Source organism: Venustampulla echinocandica (assembly GCF_003357145.1).
Source record: "Venustampulla echinocandica strain BP 5553 chromosome Unknown scaffold_0, whole genome shotgun sequence".
Classification (NCBI taxonomy): Eukaryota; Fungi; Ascomycota; class Leotiomycetes; order Helotiales; family Pleuroascaceae; genus Venustampulla; species Venustampulla echinocandica.
Window position 1 is genome coordinate 7,504,437 of NW_022474205.1, and position 21,518 is coordinate 7,525,954.

Genomic DNA, 21,518 nt, shown 5'->3' on the forward strand with positions numbered 1-21,518 from the left:
GCACATTGATGTGTGATTGCGAAGTCTACTGTTGGTTTCCTCTCCAAATTATTCGACTGGAAGGGGATTTCACCTTGGGTTCACAACTTTGAGAAGGTGGAGAGACAGCATAGTCTACATCATCTCCCAACACACAGGCAAATAAAGAGCTATGTATAACTTCCATCACTTATTTTGGTTTCTAATCAAGCAAACACCAGCCTTATCTAGTCATAGAAACCGTACGTTCAATTAGCCATTCTAACTCCTTAGTTTCGCCTTTTCAATGATTCAACCACGGCAGCTAGTTGGCAATAGCAACCACAGTAGCAACATCCACAGTCAGACGGGAGATAGTGGCAGCAATTCCAGCGTTAGTTCTAGCCTGAGCAATGGCTGCCATGTGCAGTTGTCGAGTAACCTGAATAGCACTTCCAAGCTCCTCGATGAGTCGGATAGACTGGTCTCGGAAAGCCCGGTCTGTAACTTGACGAGTGCGATGGATGACCAGGTCCAGATGGGTCTCTGCATCCCGGAGGGGAGCATCAACTGCATCGCCCATGTCGCCAGCTGCAGCACCCGGTCCGATTCCCTCGTAATGCGCACCAGGGCCGCTACGGGAGCGTGGTGGGGTTGGAGGCTCTTCATCGCCGCCACGGACCTGATTGCGGCGCAAAGTGGCACTAGTGTTCGATCGAGTAGCGTTGGTGAGCAGAGGGACACGGTTGACCAGAGCATACGTGGTTGGACGCGCAGCTCGGTCTCTTGCACGATCCAACCTATCTGTCGGTTCAGGAACGAATTGGTTGGATACAATGTTTGGCTGGCGATGAACGGAGGCTTGAGCAGATGAGGCGCCCACGCTCTGAGCAAGCGAGCTATGGCGGTTAAGGATTGGACTATAACTGTTCGGCCTGTTCGTGGCCGGCGGCTCACTACGACGACGGCTAGGCAGCAAGGACGAAATTCGACTCTTAAATCCTCTGCTTGGTTGCTCGACAGTCGTAACAGAGTTGTCATTAGGCAGAGAGGCACAAGTAGGGCGGGGTACCTTCGATTCAGAGCGTGAAGTAGAAGTTGGATGTTTGGTCGATTGGTCTGCGCCATCCTTTGGGGAAGAGTGCTTAGCCAGCTTAACCGTCGACTTGGAGACTGCCTCACGAGCGGCACTGGCAGCAGTTGGGCGGGAAAAGCGGGACATAGTAGCCGGCTGTCCTCCTTTCTTTGCGTCTTGGGGTTTGATATTGGGGCCAGAAGCGCCAAAGTCGGAAACGGAACGGCCACCTCGCATGCCACCAGTGGGAGCGCTTGGAGTCTTGAGCTGGACCACAATGTTTCTGAATGCCTGCTTAGGCGCACCCTTCTCATTCTCGCTCTTTCCAGTCTTCATACTCGGCTTGGCAGACTTGATAGAACTAAAGTATTCAGGTTAGTATGCATCTAAACCACATATAAGGCTATACTCTATCTTACCTAGTCGAATCTCTAATAGCTCCCTTATAGACCGATGCAGCAGATACACTCCTCCTCGAGTCAGCAGATATTCAGCACCTAAGAAAGATATCATACCTATCATGTCCTCCCATGATCACCTCACGGGCATCAACTGAGTATCTGACCGTAGGGCCGCAGTCATACTTGCTGGACCGGCGAATGCCATCATCTTGTTGCAAAGGGCTGGTGCTCGCGACTCGGGCTGGGTCGTCCATTTGGGGCAACTGAGCGGGTTCCTGAAGGACACCACTACTTGCGACAGCCTGTCGAGCTATCTCGGTGTCAGCAACTCGAGACTTTCCCTTTTGGCTCAGAGCGTTGAACCCCCGAAGATCGTGTCGGCTAGGCTTACGAATAGGTCTTCGAGGCAACGGACTACCGTTCTTTTCAACGGTGACCATGACGACGCGTTCAGCGACTGGGGCCTCGGACAAGCCATTCATAGAGCCAGGTTTACCAGGAACCAGCTGCAACATATCCTTCACGCCTTTTGAGCCCTTGATAGTTTTGAAGTTAATGGCCTTGGCCACGTGAACGGTCGGGGTCTCGTTAGTGAGGATGCTATCGTTAAGAGAGACCAGCGAAGACTTCGGAGTGAGGGCCGCGAAAGTAACTTTTTCTGTTTCCGAGTCTGGCTCAGTCGAATCTGGGTACTTGTCAGATATCGGTTTAGTGATTGCATTTCCGTAGCATGGCTTACCACCATCAAAATCATGCTCCTCAAGAGAGTCAATCGGGGTAAATACCGGGGTGGGAGGCAACTCCTTGTCAAGCCCTGGTGCTGCGCAAGTAGTCTGCAGTCTAATCAGCTTTAAAAAATACTAAATGTTTTTGGTGTCAAAAGGTGAGGTAACCGCCGTTTATACCTTGTCCAAAAGGACCTTTGGCATGCTCAACAGCAGAATAAGGATAAAAACGTACCATAGTTGCTGCCGATGCAGTCCCCTCGCCACTATTGCCGCGATCCATTGGAGATGCTGCACGCCAGGTACCGATCTGTTCATCAAGAGCACAGGCAATGAGGGCAGATGGTGCTTGGGGAGGGTATTTAGAAGGATCCTCCGACCGTGGCTTTGAGCTGCTGGGGGTAGTACTATCCATGTCTTCGTAGTCGTGACCGAGGGACAGCTCTACGCGTGTGGAAGGTGGGCACAGCCACTCGAGAGCTTCCTGATAGCTTTGAGGGATCTTCAATTGTGTGCTATTGGTGAGAGCAACACGGTTGAGTGGGACTGGGCGGCTTTTGATAATGTGCTGGTTAAGACGTGTGTCGCTATGGGGAAAGGTGATATTGGGAGGAAGGGCCATCTCACTCGCGATATGAGCCATGTTGCAAGTATCTCTTGCTTAGTCGGCGACACTGTTGATATCGTGGCCTCGACCTGTCGGCCATGAACGAGGTAGTGATCTGTCGTTAAGACTGAGGTTGAGCAAAGACGACGAAGGGAAGTCTGAGGAACAAGCGAGGAGTTCACGATTCTGTCTTCAACTCACCCAGTTCGGAGGATTCGCGTAGACGAGGCGGAATTTCCTTCTTCCATAGCAGTAGTAACCTTAGAGGCGGTGTGAAATGTTATAGTTATGGAAATCACTATATTATAGATCACACCACCGTGCATGCATGTTCAATGTGCCATGCAGCTGTCAAGCGCTGCTGGACAGGGATGGCTATTGTTCAGCATCAAGAAACTATGCCTATTACATGTCCATGTAGGATGATATAGGAAAATATAAAGCAGTTACTATAGAACCTAAAATAGAGCCGAAACAAGCAAGTGATGGCCTTTCGTGAGCTTTAAGAGGGGGTGAGAGGACTAATAGCCACTTATAACCAGCTGTATGAATTGCAGAACTATTCTAACAAAGCACAATCTGTAATTATAAACTTAATATCAAATGCATATTGTAGGATTCTAAAGAAGGATGTGCATAGATGTGTGCGTGGTGCTATGCTCTCTAGACTTTGGCAGTTCCTGTCAATGTGGATAACATGTCTCGCATTCAAAGCATTCAAAGCATCTCTTAGCAGTGCATTTATCTACTAACTTAGGCTCGGATTTTCGTACCAGAAGCTACTACCCGTTATGGACGGGGTGCCATTATTAACAAAGTTTGAAATAATTCATATTGTCGGATATACTTGTCGAAAAACCAAAATAGCAACTAGTCGCCTACTAGGTCCCGACAGAACAGTTCTAGTAAATGCACCTAGGGCTCCAACTTCTAAGGTTTGATATCGATGACTTGAACGCTTAGGCAAGATAGGAGTTGGAGACGGGAAATGTGATAAATGAACAGTTGTTATGAATTTTCTGGAAATACTCTGCTACTTTGAAGCGTCTCCAGATCACATATACCACTCAAAAGTGTCGCACTATGTCAACGGTCACTTAACAGAAGCCAGATTAGAAATAGGAGATGGCATGTCGTTGAGTCTCACTAGCCACTAACATAATAGAATTCATGACTCAGCAGCCAAGTATCTCACGTCCTACCCTCCACCAACATCCATTCTCCTGTCTAATTGATACTCATACCGTAGTTCATGTGAATCTCTGCCTATGTGGTCCACGATCATTGTGGGATACCAGAACTTGATCACAGCAAAGAACGCCATAATGGTAAAATGGCACAACTCGATACCTATTCTGCCATATCAGTTACTCGAGTAAACCCCCCCTCCCCCCAAGCTAGGACATATGACAACCAGAATCGAAGCATCCGCATGCTTCTCTTCGACGACCACACTGAATGCCCGCTGACTGCGCTATTCACAGCATCGTCTAACCGTATTACAATAGGTAGCCGCAAGCCCGTGTCTGTAAGCCTGTGGTCGGCCAAGTAGTTCAAGTGTGCTAATAGCAATAACCCCCGCCTTCTTTAGCGATCCATCGCTCCTCGTGGGCTCGGGCTCAGGACCACACTTACGATGTTCACAGAGCTACCCATCGTGATAGTCTATCTATACTCTAGCCAATGCTTGCTGCGTCGCCTCACGGGTAGCTGCTGTCTGGTATTTGCCTTCTTGCCTTCGTGTGATCTTCCTTCTCTAAAACTTGATACCCTAAAACAGCGATTCCACAATTCAGCCGTTGGAACTACGATTGGAACGGTCATGAGTATGGTCTGTACGAAGCAGAACCCATTGAACCAAACCGCTTCAAAGCTTAGCTAGTTTATATCCTCACATCATTTCTTCAAAATGATTCGAAAGAAGAAACCTCCCTCACGGGCTAACTTCTGCTTGCAGTGGGAACGTGCAGCAGTGCTCCTCATGATGGAATATACGCCTTCGACAGCGGTCACTAGCTAAAGAGCGGTGACTTGTGGAAGAGTGTTCAAGGTAGCTCATAGGACGAAGTCATCCTCAACCTGGCGATGAAATCGAGCCTGGTCGGCGTATCACGGTATGATTAATTTCTTCGATAATAGGGAGGTGTACAACACATTACCTGTGCGTTGGAAACGTGGTCTGATCTTCCACAGTGTGCCGGGAAACGGCAAGACTTATCTCGATCAAGGCGCTCATCGCTGCACCAGTAGGCCGCAGAGGCCCTGTCCCTTCGCTCTACGTGAAGACCCAACAGCAATTGCGCCCACTACTGCTCTATCTGAAGGATCTTCAGCCATGTCCGTTCCATGGCACCTATCTACTAATCTTGGCTGGTTTGGACAGCCTTATCGCGGACGACATACACAGCTATTTCCTAAACGAAGTAGACGACCTCGAATCCAACCCTTTCGATGCAAGAGTACCATTTCAAGCCACCGGACGATGCAGAAAGGGCCGAGTGTTGCGAATATTGAATGAGCAAATTATCCTATGGCGACATTGTTTGCCTAGGTGTTGATTAATGGGACCCAAATTGGTACACTTAATACAGGTAATTGATTGGTCAGAATGGGTCATGGAATGGGGTAATTGAATTGATTAAGAAGCCTAATACTATAGGGTGAAAGCCTCACATATATAGKCAAATGAATGTATGGGGTCAGGTGATCAATCAGGTGACTCAAGGAAATAATACCGATGGTATCCGAATGGCTTCCCAGGGCCTCCATCATCATGTGCCATACTAATTAGTATGGGATGCGATGATATCCGTGTATTCGGCTCATCGCGAGTACACATATCTCATTTCTCCTTTGTGGTGGAGAAGTGCCAAGTGGGGTGCCTAAGTGGCTTGACCAGCCGGCCAGGGGAACTCCCATAACTCCCATATTCTAACACTAGGATTAGTCCTATTGTGGCAAAGTTGACTGAGGGGTTTAGCTTCTTGTACATGAAGGAACTTTTCATTATACCTCTTCTTACTATCGCTTAAGACGTCTCTATGGGTAGCGAAGGAAACGAAATGCCCGAAATGGCCCATCTCGCTGAGGCTTTTGCTAAGGATCACGACGAAAACGAGCTGGGCGTAACAATTCTAGTAGGCTTGAAGAAAGAATACCATTTTGGGAGACCTGAAAGTCACTCTTAAGATTCTACTAAATATCATGGACAATACCAATGAGAATAAGTAGCCGACTGCGCAAGCACGCCCGTAGGCAGCGTAACACTCAAATAATGGAATCCAGGGAGATGTAATAGTTTCCGGCTATATTTGTATGAAAATATCTGGCGGAAAGGAAATAGCTAGCTATGGGATAGTAGCTTAAATATTCCTAGGACACCTCAATCTAACAAGTACCTATCTACCGTAACTGCGCTGTTCTTGCCCATTTAATATTCCAAAAACGCTTGATCTAAGCCCGTGACATATTACATCCACGTTACGTGGCTGTATTCTTCTCAACAATCCCTCTCGCAAACTCCCCAAATGTGATATTCTTCTCTACATCAACGACGTCCTCCAAATTCGGCTGTGTGAAAACTGCCAGTGTATTCCTCGCAATCTTGCCACCCTCATTCTCCGCACCTGCGATACTAGGCCTGACACCTCTGACAAAATGGGGCACGGCTCTGAATAGTCCTCTCGTAATTCGCTGAAGTGCCTCACCAGTTTGGAAGGCAATGCAGTCGCGCGGAATTTTGACTTGGACTGTCTCCCCGCTGCGGGATTGGATGTAAAGACCAGCCTTTGGGTCTGGCGATGCGTCAAGCTCGGCGAGCGTAGGAAGGTAGCTGGGGTTGTAGGAATAGCTCATCTATGAATTATACGTTAACCTGTTGTCCAAGGTAATCTGAAAGCAAAAGAGAGAAGAAAGGGAACTCGTGTGAGGTGATTAGGGGACATTATTGATATCCTCGAGTTTCGAGCAAGAATAGAAGCATATGGGTCACTGTTATATATTTGCGAGAACAACGAATACATACCGGTATTGCAGGAATTTGCCGCGTCTCATTAATGAACATTGCTGATGTTAGGCCCGTTAAGCATCCATGGTCAAGATGCGTTGCACACCAATCATCATCATTTTCTTCTTCCGTGGAACCGGTATCCCGAGGTTCCGCGGGGAAATAATGGAGCAATCGGGCTTTGGTAGTTGTTGAAGTCTTGACGACATGCTCGAGATATCCGGGCTTATATCCCGGGATTTCCTTCTCTGCATAAGTGTCACATACTTTAGCAACGAGGACAGCAGTATCAATCTGTGTGATTTGTTAAATAATTGAGACAATCGATGGCGATATGGAAGGGGCGACATACGATTAGACTGCAAAGTTCCTCAAAAGTCTCCCTGAAACCGGGAATGGTCCTACCTCCAGGCCAAATGTTAGGGCTTAGATACTCTGGGAAATTCTCTGATGAGAATTCCGGAGTGGGTTTGGCGCAAGAGAGGGACGGGTCAACGTAGAAGGCGCAGTTGGCGTAGTATGATCCCTTATGGGTATCAATTTGGCCGTTCTTGAGCGTTTCTTTGCCACGAGACCAGCCCGTGAGATATTTTGAAGCTGGGTTTTCGATCTTGTCTGTTTTAATTTTTTAACTCCGCCGTAAAATCAAATGTAGCGTTGAGCTTACTGACCTAACTTGAACTGGGGAAGATTTCCAACGTATGAAGCGTAGGAGAGTAGTCGATGTCTTAACTGGACAAATTCCGGTGAAACGCCATTGACGATGATAATACCCAATGATTCGGGTCCAAATGCGTCCTGTAGTGTGGAAAATGAGACGTTGCCTATTAAAGTCGATAAGTACACGCTTAGTTCCAAATCAATATTGTAACGCCTACCATTCTTCAAGTCCTCAAGACTAACAGTAACCGGCTTTGCAGGCATACTTGGCGAGTTTTAAAGGGCTTAAATAAGACGTTATACTAATGCTCCTACTTTTGAATTGACCATCCAAACGCTCATATATAAATTGGTCCTAGAGTGGAGCGTTGAAACCCTCCAACACCAGGAAGAGAGCTTCGCGGGGAGTTCCCCGCTCGGTTTTCATTTCGGAGCTGCCTCTTTGAGACAAGGTCTCCAGCGCCTTGCACCTCGAGCTTCCAGAACAGGAATCGAGCTCTCACAACTTTACTCCTCCACGATGGTCAAACCACTAACGTTTAAGGGCGACAAGAAAACCAAAAAGCGGAAGCGCCTAGATGTGGAAGATAAGTTTGGCGATGGCGACGGCGAAGGATCAACATCAACAGGGAAAGAAGTCGCAGCTTCAAAGCCTCCAGGTGCAGACGCTCCTGTTGACGATGATAGCTGGGTCACCGCCGAAGCGTCAGGAGATGTTATAGGGCCGATCATATTCGTTCTACCATCTGATACGCCGTCATGTATGGCTTGCGATTCGACAGGGAAGGTTTTTGCCAGTGCGCTCGAGAATATGATCGAGAATGATCCCTCAACGGCGGAACCCCACGATGTGAGGCAGGTTTGGGTTGCCAATAAAGTATTTGGCACCGAGACTTACACGTTCAAAGGACATCATGGCAAGTAGGTTGACTCCGAGTCTCGATGTACATTCAAGTAGCTAACCTCTGCCTATTGAAGGTATCTGAGTTGCGACAAATACGGCATCCTGTCCGCCACCACTGAAGCTGTCTCGCCACTCGAATCCTTCAATTGCATACCGACCGCCGATACACCTGGTACGTTCCAGATACAGACCTTTCGGGATACATTCTTGACCATCAAACCACCTACGTCGTCCAAGTCGACCGCGCTTCCGGAAACACGTGGCGATGGAGAGGCGATTACATTCAACACGACGCTGCGGATACGAATGCAAGCAAGATTCAAGCCAAAATTAAAGGCTTCGAAAGAGGAAAAGGCACGAGAGAAGATTAGCCGGAAAGAACTTGAAGAAGCTGTGGGACGAAGATTGGAGGATGACGAGGTCAGACGACTAAAGAAGGCGAGGCGGGAGGGAGATTACCATGAGCAACTGTTACTGATCAAGGTCAAGAATAAACACGACAAATATAGCTAAAGCAGTACATTGGTGTTTATGTGCGTCTCTTTTATACGGAAATATTAAGTATCCGGGTAAGTACGAGTACTCAGTGTATTGGAAACAAAGAAAAAGTCGAACGTATGGCAACCAGATAATCCCAGACCGCGCCAATCTAACAACTATATAAGAAAAATCAATGTAAAGTCCATCTTAGGACTTCTCCGACGTGCACTTCTCGATATATTACCCATTTGGTTTAGAATCAACTTGCGCTTCCTCCATCTGAAGACAAACTGAGAGCCACAAAAAGAAAAGAATCAGACTAATTAGATAGATTCGTAGCTGTATCCTTACTAGCCCATATCATATATCATCAGACATAAGCAATTATTTCACGTCATGCTATCCGCGTTGTAAAATCAGAGAGATTTCAACGGAACAACAGCCGAAGCGATTGACTTCACTAATAATTTTGCTTCAGGAAAACTATTTCTTGGCGACCATAGATTGTCTGGCGACAAACAAATTCAATTTTGAACCTTCAAAATGTACCCACTCGATACCATCGGTGCATTTCGGGTCACCGAGCCTGCGGATACTTACATATATGATATTGTTCCGACTGCAGCAGGGCTTGCGACAATTTCCTCAGATGATAGTCTCCGGCTGCTCGACCCTCTCGCTTTGGATCGCCCACCGTTGACATCTGTCAGCCGCGTTAATACAGATGTCACATGTTTAAAAGGTTTCGATACTGGCGCCGACGGGAATTCTGTTGTTGTCTGTACAGCCGGGAGAGATGGCAGAGCTTGTTTAATTGATCCGAGGAGTGGCTCGAAGGTTGCGGAGGTGACGATGGGTGAGTGTGCTCCTCTATTACTCGGAAAGTATGATATCGCTTTTCAGACCACTGTGCAAGTGATTGTAAGCTTATTTATCATAATCTTTTTATGTTGTAGCCCTCTCATTTTGCGTCGCTATGGGCCGGCTGCATAGACACACACCCATGGACATGGCCATATAGCTAAAACTACTCTAACATTTGGTAGAACAGAATGCTCCTATTCTATCACTGGCCTGCTCTTACCCTCACTCTTTGGCAGCTGGATCTGAACTCACAAACCATCAAGCATCAGTTCTTTTATGGTGAGTAGATTCGGTTTCTCTTGCATAATTGCCAAATTAACATTGTCAGGGATACGAGGAGTCTTGCCCAGCCAGTTGTTCAATATATTGAGAGCCACAGTGATGACGTTACAGAAGTTTGTTCCAAAATTGATAGCAAATTTCTGAAGTGCCTTGCTGATGACTTTCCCAGCTACAATTTCACCCTAGCCGACCACAAATTCTATTATCAGGGTCAACGGATGGTCTTGTTAACATTTACAACACTACAATCTCAGATGAAGAAGAAGCGTTACATCAGACCATCAATCACGGTGCATCGATTCACCACGCCAACTTCCTTAGTGATGTGGATATCTTTGCATTGTCGCACGATGAAAAATTCTCTATGTATGAGTTGGTAACGAATCCAGAAGAAGGCGTTGAAGAACCACCTCCTACTCACTTCGGGGATGTGAGAGAGTTATTCGGTGGAGAGTATGCCGCCAATGTCCTGAGACGGCCTGATGGAAGTGCAGTACTGGGGATTGGCACTCATAGGTAAGCAACCAATATGGGGGCTCTATTCATGAAGCAACTACTTATTTAATCTCTATAGTCAAGAAAGCTTCGATTTAATCCACTTCAAGAACGGACCCCCATGGACGTTTATGCCCGAGTCTAAAGCCACATTGATCGGGGCTCATGGATCGGAAATTGTCCGCGCCTTCTGTTTCCTAGATGAGGTATGGATGCATGCTCTTAGGGATTGATTGTCTAGTTGCTAATATCGTTCATAGCACAAGGCAGTCCTAACGGCTGGAGAGGATGGGCAAGTGAAGGCTTGGAGGGGCGAGTAAGTAAATAGCTGGGGCCATTCCATTTGCGAAAAACAAAATCGCCGCATGGATATAGTAAGCTGTCAATTGGTTAAGCAGTATGGATTTATATTGTTCCATCAAATCCAGTTTGCACACCCTGAATGTGAAACTATTTGCTGTGCTTTGTAGATGTGTTGCATTGTGGGGTGAGTGTTCCACCTGGCCCGGATGATGGAGCTCGGCAGTGTCGCATTGTTCCGCCGCATGCGAAGATGACAGCTTGATAGAACGACAAATGGAACGAACATAATGTCAACTTTCCCACAACACAATTTCCCACCACCACCACCACGCCAGTCCGAAGATGAATATTTATGACCAAGTGAAATGAGACGATGACCGAGCTTCTACCTTGTGCTTCTAGCACGAAGTAAAACCAACTGTCCCTCAAAATGATGAACTGGAGACGGCTTCTGCCGTTTGCAATTTGTACGTATATCAGTGATGTTGCATTCCTGGTGCCCGAGCTAATTTGGTCTCTTGAACAGTGCTCCTCCAAATATTCCTCCCCATAGCCGATGCGCGAATACAAGATGGGTCGAAATCTACACCGATACCTAGCGGAGATGGAAGTTCCCCCCCCTCTCAAAAGCCCCTGGAAGGGGCGGATAGCCAGAGCAGAATAGAGGGTAGAACGCTCCACGCCAGCATTTAAATTCATACTTACTATACCATAGGTACTGAGCAAGTCGAAACGGCGCTCGTATATCTCCACCATTTCGAACACTCAAATCCACGACCTGTACGAAAGCCCTCAGGGTTATTGGGAACAGCTAGCCAATATCTTTGGGCAATCCTACCAAAGCTATATACCCAAGGCCCGCCTTCTGATGGACCTCCGGGAAAACATAATAAGGAGCTCCCCAAGCCGGTCTCCGGAGCAGTGCAACTTTTGGAGGAAGCAGCGCGAGTTAATAACTCAGATGCTATATATATCCTGGCCCAGATGAACTTCTACGGGAACTTCACGTATCCCAAAGATTATTCCGAAGCCTTCAAGTGGTATCAGCAACTAGCCACATTGAATGGCAATAGCTCGGCGCAGCATATGGTTGGATTTATGTATGCTACGGGAATTGGGGGCGCTGTAGAACAGAACCAAGCCAGAGCCCTGCTGTACCACACAATTGCCGCCCGGGGGGGAAGCGTTAGATCTGAAATGACTGTGGCCTTTCGACATCACAGTGGCATTGGGACGGCTCGGAACTGCGACCTCGCGATGAAGCATTACAAAAACGTGGCGGCCAAGGCGATTGAATGGTTTCGGTCCGGGCCTCCAGGCGGAATGACGTGGGTGCCTGATGCCTATCGCCTTGCGGATGAGGATGGGGGGGTTTATGGGGAAGGGGCCAGCTTCTCTAGTGCGGGAAGCAATGCCAACAAAGCGGGCCTGAGTTCCGATACCCATGCTGCGTTAGATGATGTCCTTGAATACCTGGATTTGATGTCTAGAAAGGGAGATTTTAAAGCAACATTTAGTTTGGGACGCATCCACTATGACGGGCAAAAGGGCCTCCCACAGAATCTTAAAAGTGCTAAGTGGTACTTCATGAAGGTTGCCAAGTTATATTGGCAAAGGGATGGGCGCGTGGTTGAGACTGACAAGCCAGGGCTGGAGAAGATGGCAACAAAAGCAGCTGGATATCTTGGGCGGATGTTCTTACGTGGCGAAGGCGTGGAGAAAAGTTATGAAAAGGCGCAGGTTTGGTTTCAGCGCGGTATAAAGAGTGGTGACGCTGGATCCCAGTATGGATTGGGGCTCATGTATCTCAATGGGCTTGGGGTAGAGAAGAACACGGTCAGGGCCACCGAGTTTTTCAAAGCCTCCGCGGACCAGGACTATGCACCTGCCATGGTCAGCTTGGGTGCCTTGTACTTGGATCAGGGTACATCCAGCGATATAGCAGTTGCTACCCGCTATTTTGAGCTTGCTGCACGATACGGCCATATTGAGTCTTTATACTACCTGGCTGAACTTATCGGCCAGGGAATTGGTCGAGATCGAAGCTGTGGTCTCGCAACGGCGTACTACAAGAATATCGCTGAGAAGGCGGAACCCCTTGTCTCATCATTCGCTGAAGCCAATCAAGCATACGAGGATGGGGATTTCGGACTAGCCCTAGTTGGCTACTTACACGCCGCGGAACAGGGCTACGAAAAAGGTCAAGCTAATGTGGCATATCTTCTTGATGAGCAAAAGTCTAGATGGGCTTTACCTTCCTGGTTGAGCCTCCCCATGCCGCGACCAGCCTCTCTACAAAATACCGCCCTTGCCCTGATATATTGGACGAGGTCAGCTAAGCAGACAAATATCGATTCCATGGTCAAGATGGGAGATTACTATCTCTATGGAACTGGGACATCGCCGGATATGCAAAAGGCCGCGTCCTGCTATCAAGCCGCGTCCGAATTTCATCAAAGCGCCCAGGCGCTGTACAACTTGGGTTGGATGCATGAGAATGGAGTCGGGCTCGATCAAGACTTCCATCTTGCGAAGCGATTTTATGATCAGGCCCTTGAGACGAACGATGAGGCCTATTTGCCCGTGAAACTGAGTTTATTGAAGCTTCGGCTTCGGAGCGCTTGGAATACTTTTACCCACGGGAGGATCAACTCGATCCAAGACGAACCAGGTAAGATGAATCATACATAAGCCGTGAGCTCACGAACTGACACCATACAGCACCTAAAAAGCAGTGGTCGGTAGGTGAATGGATCAGCAATTTCCTCCGGGATGATCATCCGTACTACGGCGATGACTACGACGATAACCTCCTTCCTGAAAACGATCCAATGCCCGGCGGAGATGCGGATGGACTTTATGACGATATCATTGAAGACGGGATTGTTGAGAGTCTCATTATTATTGGATTAGCGGCTACATTGGTATTCCTTATCTACTATCGCCAGCAGCAACAACTAGCACACAGACGTGCGGCCGGGGCACAGGCAGGAGACCAACCTGGAGCCCAAGGCCAAGAGCAGCACCCTCAACAGGAAGATCGAGGACTCTTCCCTCGGCCTGGAGACCCGGCATTCGGACAATGGGTCGCAGGTGGCGTTGGACACTGAGGGCCAATCGGATTGTAAAATAGCCTGTAAATAGAACAAAATTAATCACGAGTTGTATGCCCAACCTGGCACTTACATGTATGGCGGAATGCTGTCTTTGGGTAGCTGTCTTGTTGCTCCCCACACTCAGAGCAAACATATGTCGGGTGTCCTGCTCGTCTCTGCATTTATGGCAATAACTATATCATTTTATATACAAGTTAAACAGGAATCGTTGTTAGTTAGGCATCGATTAGAAACCTTTGCCAGTTGTTTTATTCCATCGACATGTACGTAAACATTTCCTTAGCTGTACATTCCTGATCCCTATATCGTTGCGTATCATTAGCGACAAAAAGTCAAGTTTTACATACGAACGTCAACCATGGTCGGATCTCAAAGCATCAACACCAATGAGATGAAGTTGCTCACAACAATTGATCTACCACTGACATCAACAGCACTAACCCACCTCGAAGATCAAGATGTCTACACCCGCTGCCAAACGCCGCCGCATTGAAGCCTCCCAAACCCTCGCGAAGCCTTTCCGCTCGCCCTTCAAAACACCATTCAAATCGCCAGTAAAGGCGCAGGACCGTATCAGCTCACCAGCGCAGGGTGACTCCACACCTCTTTCTAACAATCCGAACCCCATCCTGTCGAATAAGCCTCCAAAGCTCTCGGTACCATCAGCGACGCCAACTCGAACCCCTCGTACCAAGAAGACACTCACGTCCCCCATCTCAACAGCTGCGCTGAACGCAGACCCAGACATTGCGCCTCTCCTCCGCGCACAGCGGGAGCTAGAGAAACACCTACGTGAGGTAAAGGAAGAGCTAGATACAGCGGAACAAGCAAGAAACATCGAGCTCGCGAGTCGGAAAAATGACTCGGATGGAGAGATTGACGGGGAGCTAGTGGAATTGATTGAGAAGTGGACGAGTGCTAGTCGGCAGGCGGCAGAGGAGCTGTTCGGGAAGGTTAGGGATAGGGTCAATAGGTTTGTCGCTACTTGGGCATGGTAATTGATTGGCGATTCGCTGACTTGGTGGTGCTTGTAGGATGGGTGGCCCCAGGGCTTGGAAAGAGATGCAGAAGAAGCAGCAAGAGTTTCAAGGCGATTGGGATCAAGGCGAGCAAACGAATAATGATCCCGATAATGAAAATGAAAATGCAGACAAGGATGTCGAGAAAAGAGACCTCTATGCCGAGTATGATATTGATCCCGAGACTGAGAATGAAAAGTCCCAGCGGGTGAAGGGCCTTGGGGATACGGGGGAACGACCTGGAGAGGAAGATGTAGGTGGTTTTAATTTAAAAGCCAGGGATGCCGTGCTAATCGAGACAGGAATTCACAATGGCTATGATGCTTAGAACACTGAATGTTGATTTGGACCTCATTGGCTATGATAGAGAGCAGCAACGATGGGCGGACTAAAGGGTTTTACGGTTTGCAGGCAGTGCTTTGCGGTGCATGTATGCATGATGGTTATATATCTCACCGCTATCATTGCGGCTATAGCAGATCATGATCGGAAGCAAGTTTATGGACAGCTCGCATAGTTGCCAATCACTTATTTATAATAATTGCTCATAATTGCTCACAATCACCCCTAGTGTCTCAAGAGATCCAAGTTGAACTACGCGTTCTATCCCATTACAAGCATTAATACCCGTTTATCAAGGAAACACTCACATATATCATATAAGTCTCCCTGTCACACATGCATTCCAATACCAGCCCTTGACGCCCACAGCGAGATCCAGCTTCCACAATTTTACGAAAGAACTGAGATTCTCTGGGATCTAAAGCAACTATCACCGTCTCTTAACCCAACCAGCTAGCCCACTTTCCGTTCTCAATAGACAATTCCTCCCTTCTATTCGGATGGCGCATAACTCGGTGTTAGATGTTTAGACGTGTTATATCACTACGGTATAGTCAGATAAGTGACTCAGGCTATCCTCACTGTTGATATATAACAACAGCTAATTCGTACCAGGGAGGACAACTGTATAACGTTCACCAAAATCACACAGTATCTACAGAAGTCAGGTATAGCATTATATGATATCAACGGGCTAAAAACACCTCATATCGAAAATCTAAAACTCCTTCACATATTTCACGCTAATACACATACGCCGCTTGCGTCAGCGGCAAGGAATCCGCCGGTTCACAAGTAACATGCACACCGTCAGCCTCGACCCTATAACTCTCCGGGTCGACCGACATCTTCGGCATCGCATCATTGTACTTCATGTCCTTCTTACTAATCTTGCGACAGTTCTTAACAGCTTCAACCCGCTTATTCAGGGAGTAGGAGGCGATATTGCCGCTTGTGATTGATGCTTCAGAAACAAAGAGGATGGATGTTTTAGGGACGAGTGGCGCGAACATGGGCCGGGCGACGATGGGCTGGACGGTGGAGACTGACGCATTGGGGTCGCCCTATGTGTGTTAGTGTTTTCAATAGACTCAGATTATAGGGGGTTTGGGTGCAATACTATCTTTGCCCATGCAATCATGCCGCCTTTGAGGATCATCGTGGGCTTGGTTCCAAACCAAGCAGGAGCCCATACTACAAGATCTGCCAGTTTTCCCACCTCGACGCTGCCGATAATATGGCCCATACCCTGTGTAATAGCTGGGTTGACCGTATACTTGCTGATATATCTTTTGACTCTGAAGTTATCTGCCCCTGTACCCTCGTCTTCTTTCAGAGGACCACGTTGAAGTTTGTTCTTGTGGGCCGTGTGCCAGGTCCGGACAATCACCTCTCCACATCGGCCCATGGCCTGAGAATCAGATGACATCATGCTAATAGCTCCAAGGTCGTGTAAAACGTCTTCGGCGGCGATTGTTTCGGCACGAATACGTGATTCGGCGAAAGCGACGTCTTCGGCAATATTCTTCGATAAGTGGTGGCAGACCATCAGCATGTCGAGATGCTCGTCGAGAGTATTTTTCGTGTAAGGCCTAGTTGGGTTGGTAGATGCAGGTAAAACATTAGCATGTTCGATAACACTAATGATATCTGGTGCGTGACCACCGCCAGCACCTTCGGTGTGGTATGTATGAATTGTGCGGTCTTTAAATGCCGCGACCGTGGACTCGACAAAGCCAGATTCGTTCAAAGTGTCAGTATGGATGAGACATTGAACATCGAACTCATCGCAAACTGAAAGGCACGTATCGATTGTTGAGGGAGTAGATCCCCAATCCTCGTGAAGTTTAAGGCCACATGCGCCGGCAATAACTTGCTCTCGCAAAGCTAGAGGGTCGCTATCGCTACCCTTGCCTGTAACTCCAATATTGACAGGCAGGGTATCACAGGCTTGAAGGATTAGACGGGTGTTGTTCTTCCCGGGTGTGCAAGTTGTTGCGGTAGTCCCAGCGCTGCTTCATGTCAGCCGAAAATTCGGCCTTGGAGGGACTAACATACCCAGGACCAGTTCCTCCTCCTAGCATAGTAGTTATGCCAGATGCGATAGCCTCATCTGCTTGCTGGGGGCAGATGTAATGGACGTGAGTATCAATGCCACCCGCGGTTATTATCAGCCCTTCTCCAGCAATTATATCGGTGCAAGCCCCAATGATCATATTGGGACTAACCCCTTCCATCACATCTGGATTTCCAGCCTTTCCAATGCCAACAATAATTCCATTTTTGATACCAATATCTGCTTTATAGATTCCGCTCCAATCCACAATCAAAGAATTCGTAATGGCAAGGTCCAGTGATACCTCGTCAGATACACCTGTAGCTTGACCCATGCCGTCTCTTATGGTTTTCCCACCACCGAACTTGCATTCATCGCCATAAACAGTTAGATCCTTCTCGACCTTGACCCATAGATCCGTAAAGCCTAATCTGACGAGATCGTCGACGGTAGGGCCAAACATTGTTTGATAAACGGCTCTATCTATTTCACAACCATTAATAAACTTAGCGTCGCCGACCGGATCTGGGGCGTGTGCGAAGCCCGCTTCTTGGAGCTTGGCAAGGATTTCCTCCGCACGAGAAAGATCAACCTTGCCAGCAGCCAGATGACTGCCACCACGAATGATCTTGTTTCCTGCGATCTCGACTAGAGTCACAGTCTTCATATCTCCAGGCTCAAAGCGGATAGACGTGCCAGCGGGGATATCGAGACGGTATCCATATGACTTAATACGGTCGAACTCGAGGTGGGGATTTGTCTCAATGAAGTGATAATGCGAGCCAACCTGTCCAAATGTCAATCAGCACTATACCAAAATTGGATACTGGGCCTGCTACCTGGATAGGTCGATCTCCTTTATTTGTGACCTTCAATTTGATCCTCTTCCTTCCTTGATTCACCTTGACCTTGCCCTTGACAGTAATTACTGCACCAGGTTGGTTGGCCGGCGCAAATTCTTCTTCTTTTGGCATTTCGAATAAGCTTATGTCGGGAATGGGTAAAAAGCTGCCGTATAGAGCTTTAGCTAGATCGCCATCATCGGTACTAAAGGGATCTTGCACGGTTACGAGGAAGGTGCCTGTCGGAAAGGTCCCTTCAACCATCAAATCTTTAACGGTGGTGCAAACGGATGGGAGGACATGGCGGCGGCCGAGCATTGTGGAACCTATGGACATAAGATCCGCGACTGAATGATTGCCATCTCGAATGAGCTTGCAGTCGTTAGATATGGTGGTCTCGGTCGTTGGGTGGAGGATAGGGAGGTACTTCGTGAAGATTGTTCGAGATTAGAGCCTGCCATTATATTCATATCAGCGGTGGAACCTGGATAAGCAATTTCAATCGAGCATAACATACAATAGCTTCTGCATGGTTTAATTTCACCCCACGAGCCAGGCGACGTTGCGCAAGAAGGCCAAGCTGAGAGATAAGGAGGAGTTTCTCTATCTACGGGTTCGGTGAGCATGGATGGGGGTCTCTAACGGTGGTGTTGAGCCTGTACACACTTCTTTTGGTACGAGGTGCATCTTGACGCAGTCAACCGGTTGTCATAACCAGCTATAAGTATAAGAGAAGCGCCAGAGTCATCAATTGAGGTGGTCTGTTGTGTTGAGTTACCTGCCCCGGATATGAGTTGGTGGAATGACGTTGCTGCGATAAGAAAGACATTAGTTCGGCGCAGGGCTGATTGAGGAGTAATTCGTAGAACACCCGAAGATTACCCGGATTATATATTCCCCCGTCCCTCCATAACCCCTTTTCGCTGATCATTTACAGCAACACTACCTAGGTACCTTGAACCCTTCCGTGTGTAAAGCAGACGATCTCTTCAACCTCCAAAAAGTATATGAAATAATATCTAAGTGGCAGGTACCGTAGACTGTGTCATAGCTGAATTTTGAATCAACAGCCTTTCTTCCTAACCAGCAATATCAATCATGATGATTGCATTTGCTTCTATTGACAGGGTTCGCATACCTAGATGAAGTTATAGCGCCTGTTCCCACTACCCCTACGCATCTACTCGTGCCCATCTCAATGAATTCTACAATACATGGAACTTTAAAAGCCGATACACCTTACGCCCATCTCCTGATCATCATCCCACCCATAATAATATGGTGTATAAAACCCCTGCGCCGGTTTAATGCAGCGCTAATTCAAGACACCGAGGAAAATGCAACTTAACATGATTGTTACCCGTTATGAGAAGCCCGGAAATACCTTTGACAAGATTGTTCGCCCTAAACCCCTTGTTAGCAATTTCTGGTAGTGGTAGCATGCAAGCGCGGCTCTACTTGCATTTAGAACGTTGACCTTCATTATACGGGTCAAAATCTTGAAGCTGGTTTTCTTGAGCTCCCAGATCACGGATCTCCAGCGTACCCGGCTCTGGTTGTGCAGGCCTGGAAGTTTGTGACACCTCATTACCAAGAACCGACTCGTTGGGGCGGGCTGGCATGGCATTTGCCATGGGTATGGATCGGGAATCTGTTGTTTCGGGTAGTTCTCGAGATCGAAACAATGTCATAGTCGTGGTGTATCTAAGCTGGGAACCGAAGTATTTAACTTGGTTCCACGCATTACCTATCACGGTGGGTGCGTCGCCGCCATTAAACCTGACTCTAGATCGTAGCCTTCTCAAATTCCGCTCTCGTTGGACCATGCCATTGGTAATCTTTGCAGGGCAGTACCCTACAGGTAATACGCTCTTCTTGCACATCGGACAAAGCGAGCTGTTGGTGCTTAAGAAGCTGTCGATACAACTTGGGTGGAAAATATGTCCACAGGGAAGTTCTCGGATATGTGTAACTTCGGATCTAAAATCGTCCAGACAGATGGCGCACGTCGGCTGGGTATATGGTAGAAACCTATGAGGAAACATCGCGACTGCACCCGGAATTTGGACGGCCCCAACCGTCGGTTCCGAAGGCAAAACTACTCCAGAATCCGTATCAAGGGCACCCGAGGCGTGACTTGTAAATCCCGCACTCGAGCTACTTCTGTCGAATAAAGGGGTACCAGAAGGCCGTTTGTCTTGTTGAGCACTAGCGTGGGGGCTTTCGCCCTTATCACTGTATGTAAACTGGGGGAGCTTGTCGATGAGAGACTGGGGTACAGTGAGGGCTTTTATTCCCAAGGCCTCTAGGTTAACTTCTCCAGAGATCACTCGGCGTCGCAAAGAACGCCGTCGATTTCGCTGTATTAAATGCATGCAGGCGGAGGTAAACGCCAGAACTATAAGAAGGACCGCCAGCACTACTAGAATCAACACCCAGAACTGGGGAAACGTTGAAGTGCCCGTGGCATCAATCTCGGTATATAGCCTGACATAGTCTCGTGGATCCACACCAGGTAGCTCGACGATTTCATGACCGTAAGGGATACTAGTCACGTTTCCCGAGTATAGGCTCAGCTGGAGAAGTAGCTGCTGTCCGGAATTTCCGGGGATAGCATATACAGGAAACTGGTATTTCTTCTTCCATGCGCCGCCATCATGGAGATCCCAAACAGCTGATGAGGGTGGAGGGGGCCGGTCCGTACTATTGTCCGGAAGGTAGAAGATGAAGCCTCGATTGGGGTCGAAGCGGGCAGCATCTAGGTAGGCGTGCGCACAATCAACACTGATCCATGGGGCAATGGCGACTAAAGTGAAGTCTGTGTGGGGAAGGTTGGCTTGTCGAGTCACGTTGGCGGGGACATAGCTCTCCGCGACATCGTAGCAAGCGTCATCCAGGTCCAGGTCCGGGACATATAAAAATCCACTTATCACCCCGCTACGATCGGTGTTTTGTGTGGATAGCGTTTGGAGGCCATCTTGGAGATCTTGATAGAAGGAAACGTCTGGCTGTTTGGAATATCAGCCCCTCCGCTGCGATACGATCACAACTGGAACAAAAATTGCGGAGATGCCGAAAGCTTACCGATAGCTGTGCGAAGAGAGAGCCTGCATCTGTGTCTGTATCTGTATCTGTATCTTGGTCGGCGGTACCTGAGTTTCGCTGTGGGAAGAGGAGGCTGCGTGACCGTCAGCCAAGATAATCGAGGGTGGAACGTGCCACAACCGGCCCAAAACGAAGGGGGCCAGGGAAAACGTACGCATAGGTCTGGATTTCATTTGCAGCTGGGAGGGAGTATTGTTAGCGACTCACTTGACACTGTTGACAGCGGAAGACGAAGGGGGTTTTCAAGAGATCTGTAGATGTGTTTTGGGGTGGGGGGT

General features: G+C 48.1%; 7 protein-coding genes across 7 annotated transcripts in view; 3 read left to right on the forward strand and 4 right to left on the reverse strand.

Moving 5' to 3' along the window:
• Positions 1–283: 283 nt before the first annotated feature.
• BP5553_02362 (uncharacterized protein) lies at positions 284–2,802 on the reverse strand (the record flags this gene model as incomplete). Its single annotated transcript, XM_032010985.1, has 5 exons — positions 284–1,394; positions 1,453–1,506; positions 1,549–2,119; positions 2,174–2,267; positions 2,395–2,802. 5 exons carry the CDS (start codon positions 2,800–2,802, stop codon positions 284–286), a joined length of 2,238 nt encoding a protein of 745 aa, XP_031875039.1.
• Positions 2,803–6,246: 3,444 nt separating this feature from the next.
• On the reverse strand, positions 6,247–7,696 carry BP5553_02363 (Uncharacterized protein; the record flags this gene model as incomplete). Its single annotated transcript, XM_032010986.1, has 5 exons — positions 6,247–6,621; positions 6,791–7,066; positions 7,125–7,387; positions 7,444–7,596; positions 7,651–7,696. 5 exons carry the CDS (start codon positions 7,694–7,696, stop codon positions 6,247–6,249), a joined length of 1,113 nt encoding a protein of 370 aa, XP_031875040.1.
• Positions 7,697–7,952: 256 nt separating this feature from the next.
• BP5553_02364 (Actin-crosslinking protein) lies at positions 7,953–8,849 on the forward strand (the record flags this gene model as incomplete). The annotated part of the gene is made up of 2 exons (XM_032010987.1): positions 7,953–8,353; positions 8,411–8,849. The coding sequence occupies 2 exons, from the start codon at positions 7,953–7,955 to the stop codon at positions 8,847–8,849; spliced, it is 840 nt and encodes a 279-aa protein (XP_031875041.1).
• Positions 8,850–9,359: 510 nt separating this feature from the next.
• Positions 9,360–13,870, forward strand: BP5553_02365 (HCP-like protein; the record flags this gene model as incomplete). The annotated part of the gene is made up of 9 exons (XM_032010988.1): positions 9,360–9,672; positions 9,863–9,959; positions 10,009–10,075; positions 10,132–10,478; positions 10,537–10,663; positions 10,718–10,773; positions 10,928–10,944; positions 11,476–13,431; positions 13,482–13,870. 9 exons carry the CDS (start codon positions 9,360–9,362, stop codon positions 13,868–13,870), a joined length of 3,369 nt encoding a protein of 1,122 aa, XP_031875042.1.
• Positions 13,871–14,334: 464 nt separating this feature from the next.
• Positions 14,335–15,287, forward strand: BP5553_02366 (Uncharacterized protein; the record flags this gene model as incomplete). Its single annotated transcript, XM_032010989.1, has 3 exons — positions 14,335–14,849; positions 14,911–15,148; positions 15,198–15,287. The coding sequence occupies 3 exons, from the start codon at positions 14,335–14,337 to the stop codon at positions 15,285–15,287; spliced, it is 843 nt and encodes a 280-aa protein (XP_031875043.1).
• A 693-nt stretch (positions 15,288–15,980) lies between these two features.
• On the reverse strand, positions 15,981–18,453 carry BP5553_02367 (Urease; the record flags this gene model as incomplete). The annotated part of the gene is made up of 4 exons (XM_032010990.1): positions 15,981–16,301; positions 16,358–17,249; positions 17,296–18,080; positions 18,133–18,453. 4 exons carry the CDS (start codon positions 18,451–18,453, stop codon positions 15,981–15,983), a joined length of 2,319 nt encoding a protein of 772 aa, XP_031875044.1.
• Positions 18,454–19,589: 1,136 nt separating this feature from the next.
• Positions 19,590–21,518, reverse strand: part of BP5553_02368 (uncharacterized protein) — a gene marked incomplete at both ends in the record, with an annotated part of 2,065 nt that continues 136 nt past the window's right edge. The window contains 3 exons of the mRNA XM_032010991.1: positions 19,590–21,143; positions 21,220–21,313; positions 21,395–21,419. Of these exons, the coding sequence (XP_031875045.1) occupies positions 19,590–21,143; positions 21,220–21,313; positions 21,395–21,419 (1,673 nt within the window). The remainder of the gene's footprint in view (positions 21,144–21,219; positions 21,314–21,394; positions 21,420–21,518) is intronic.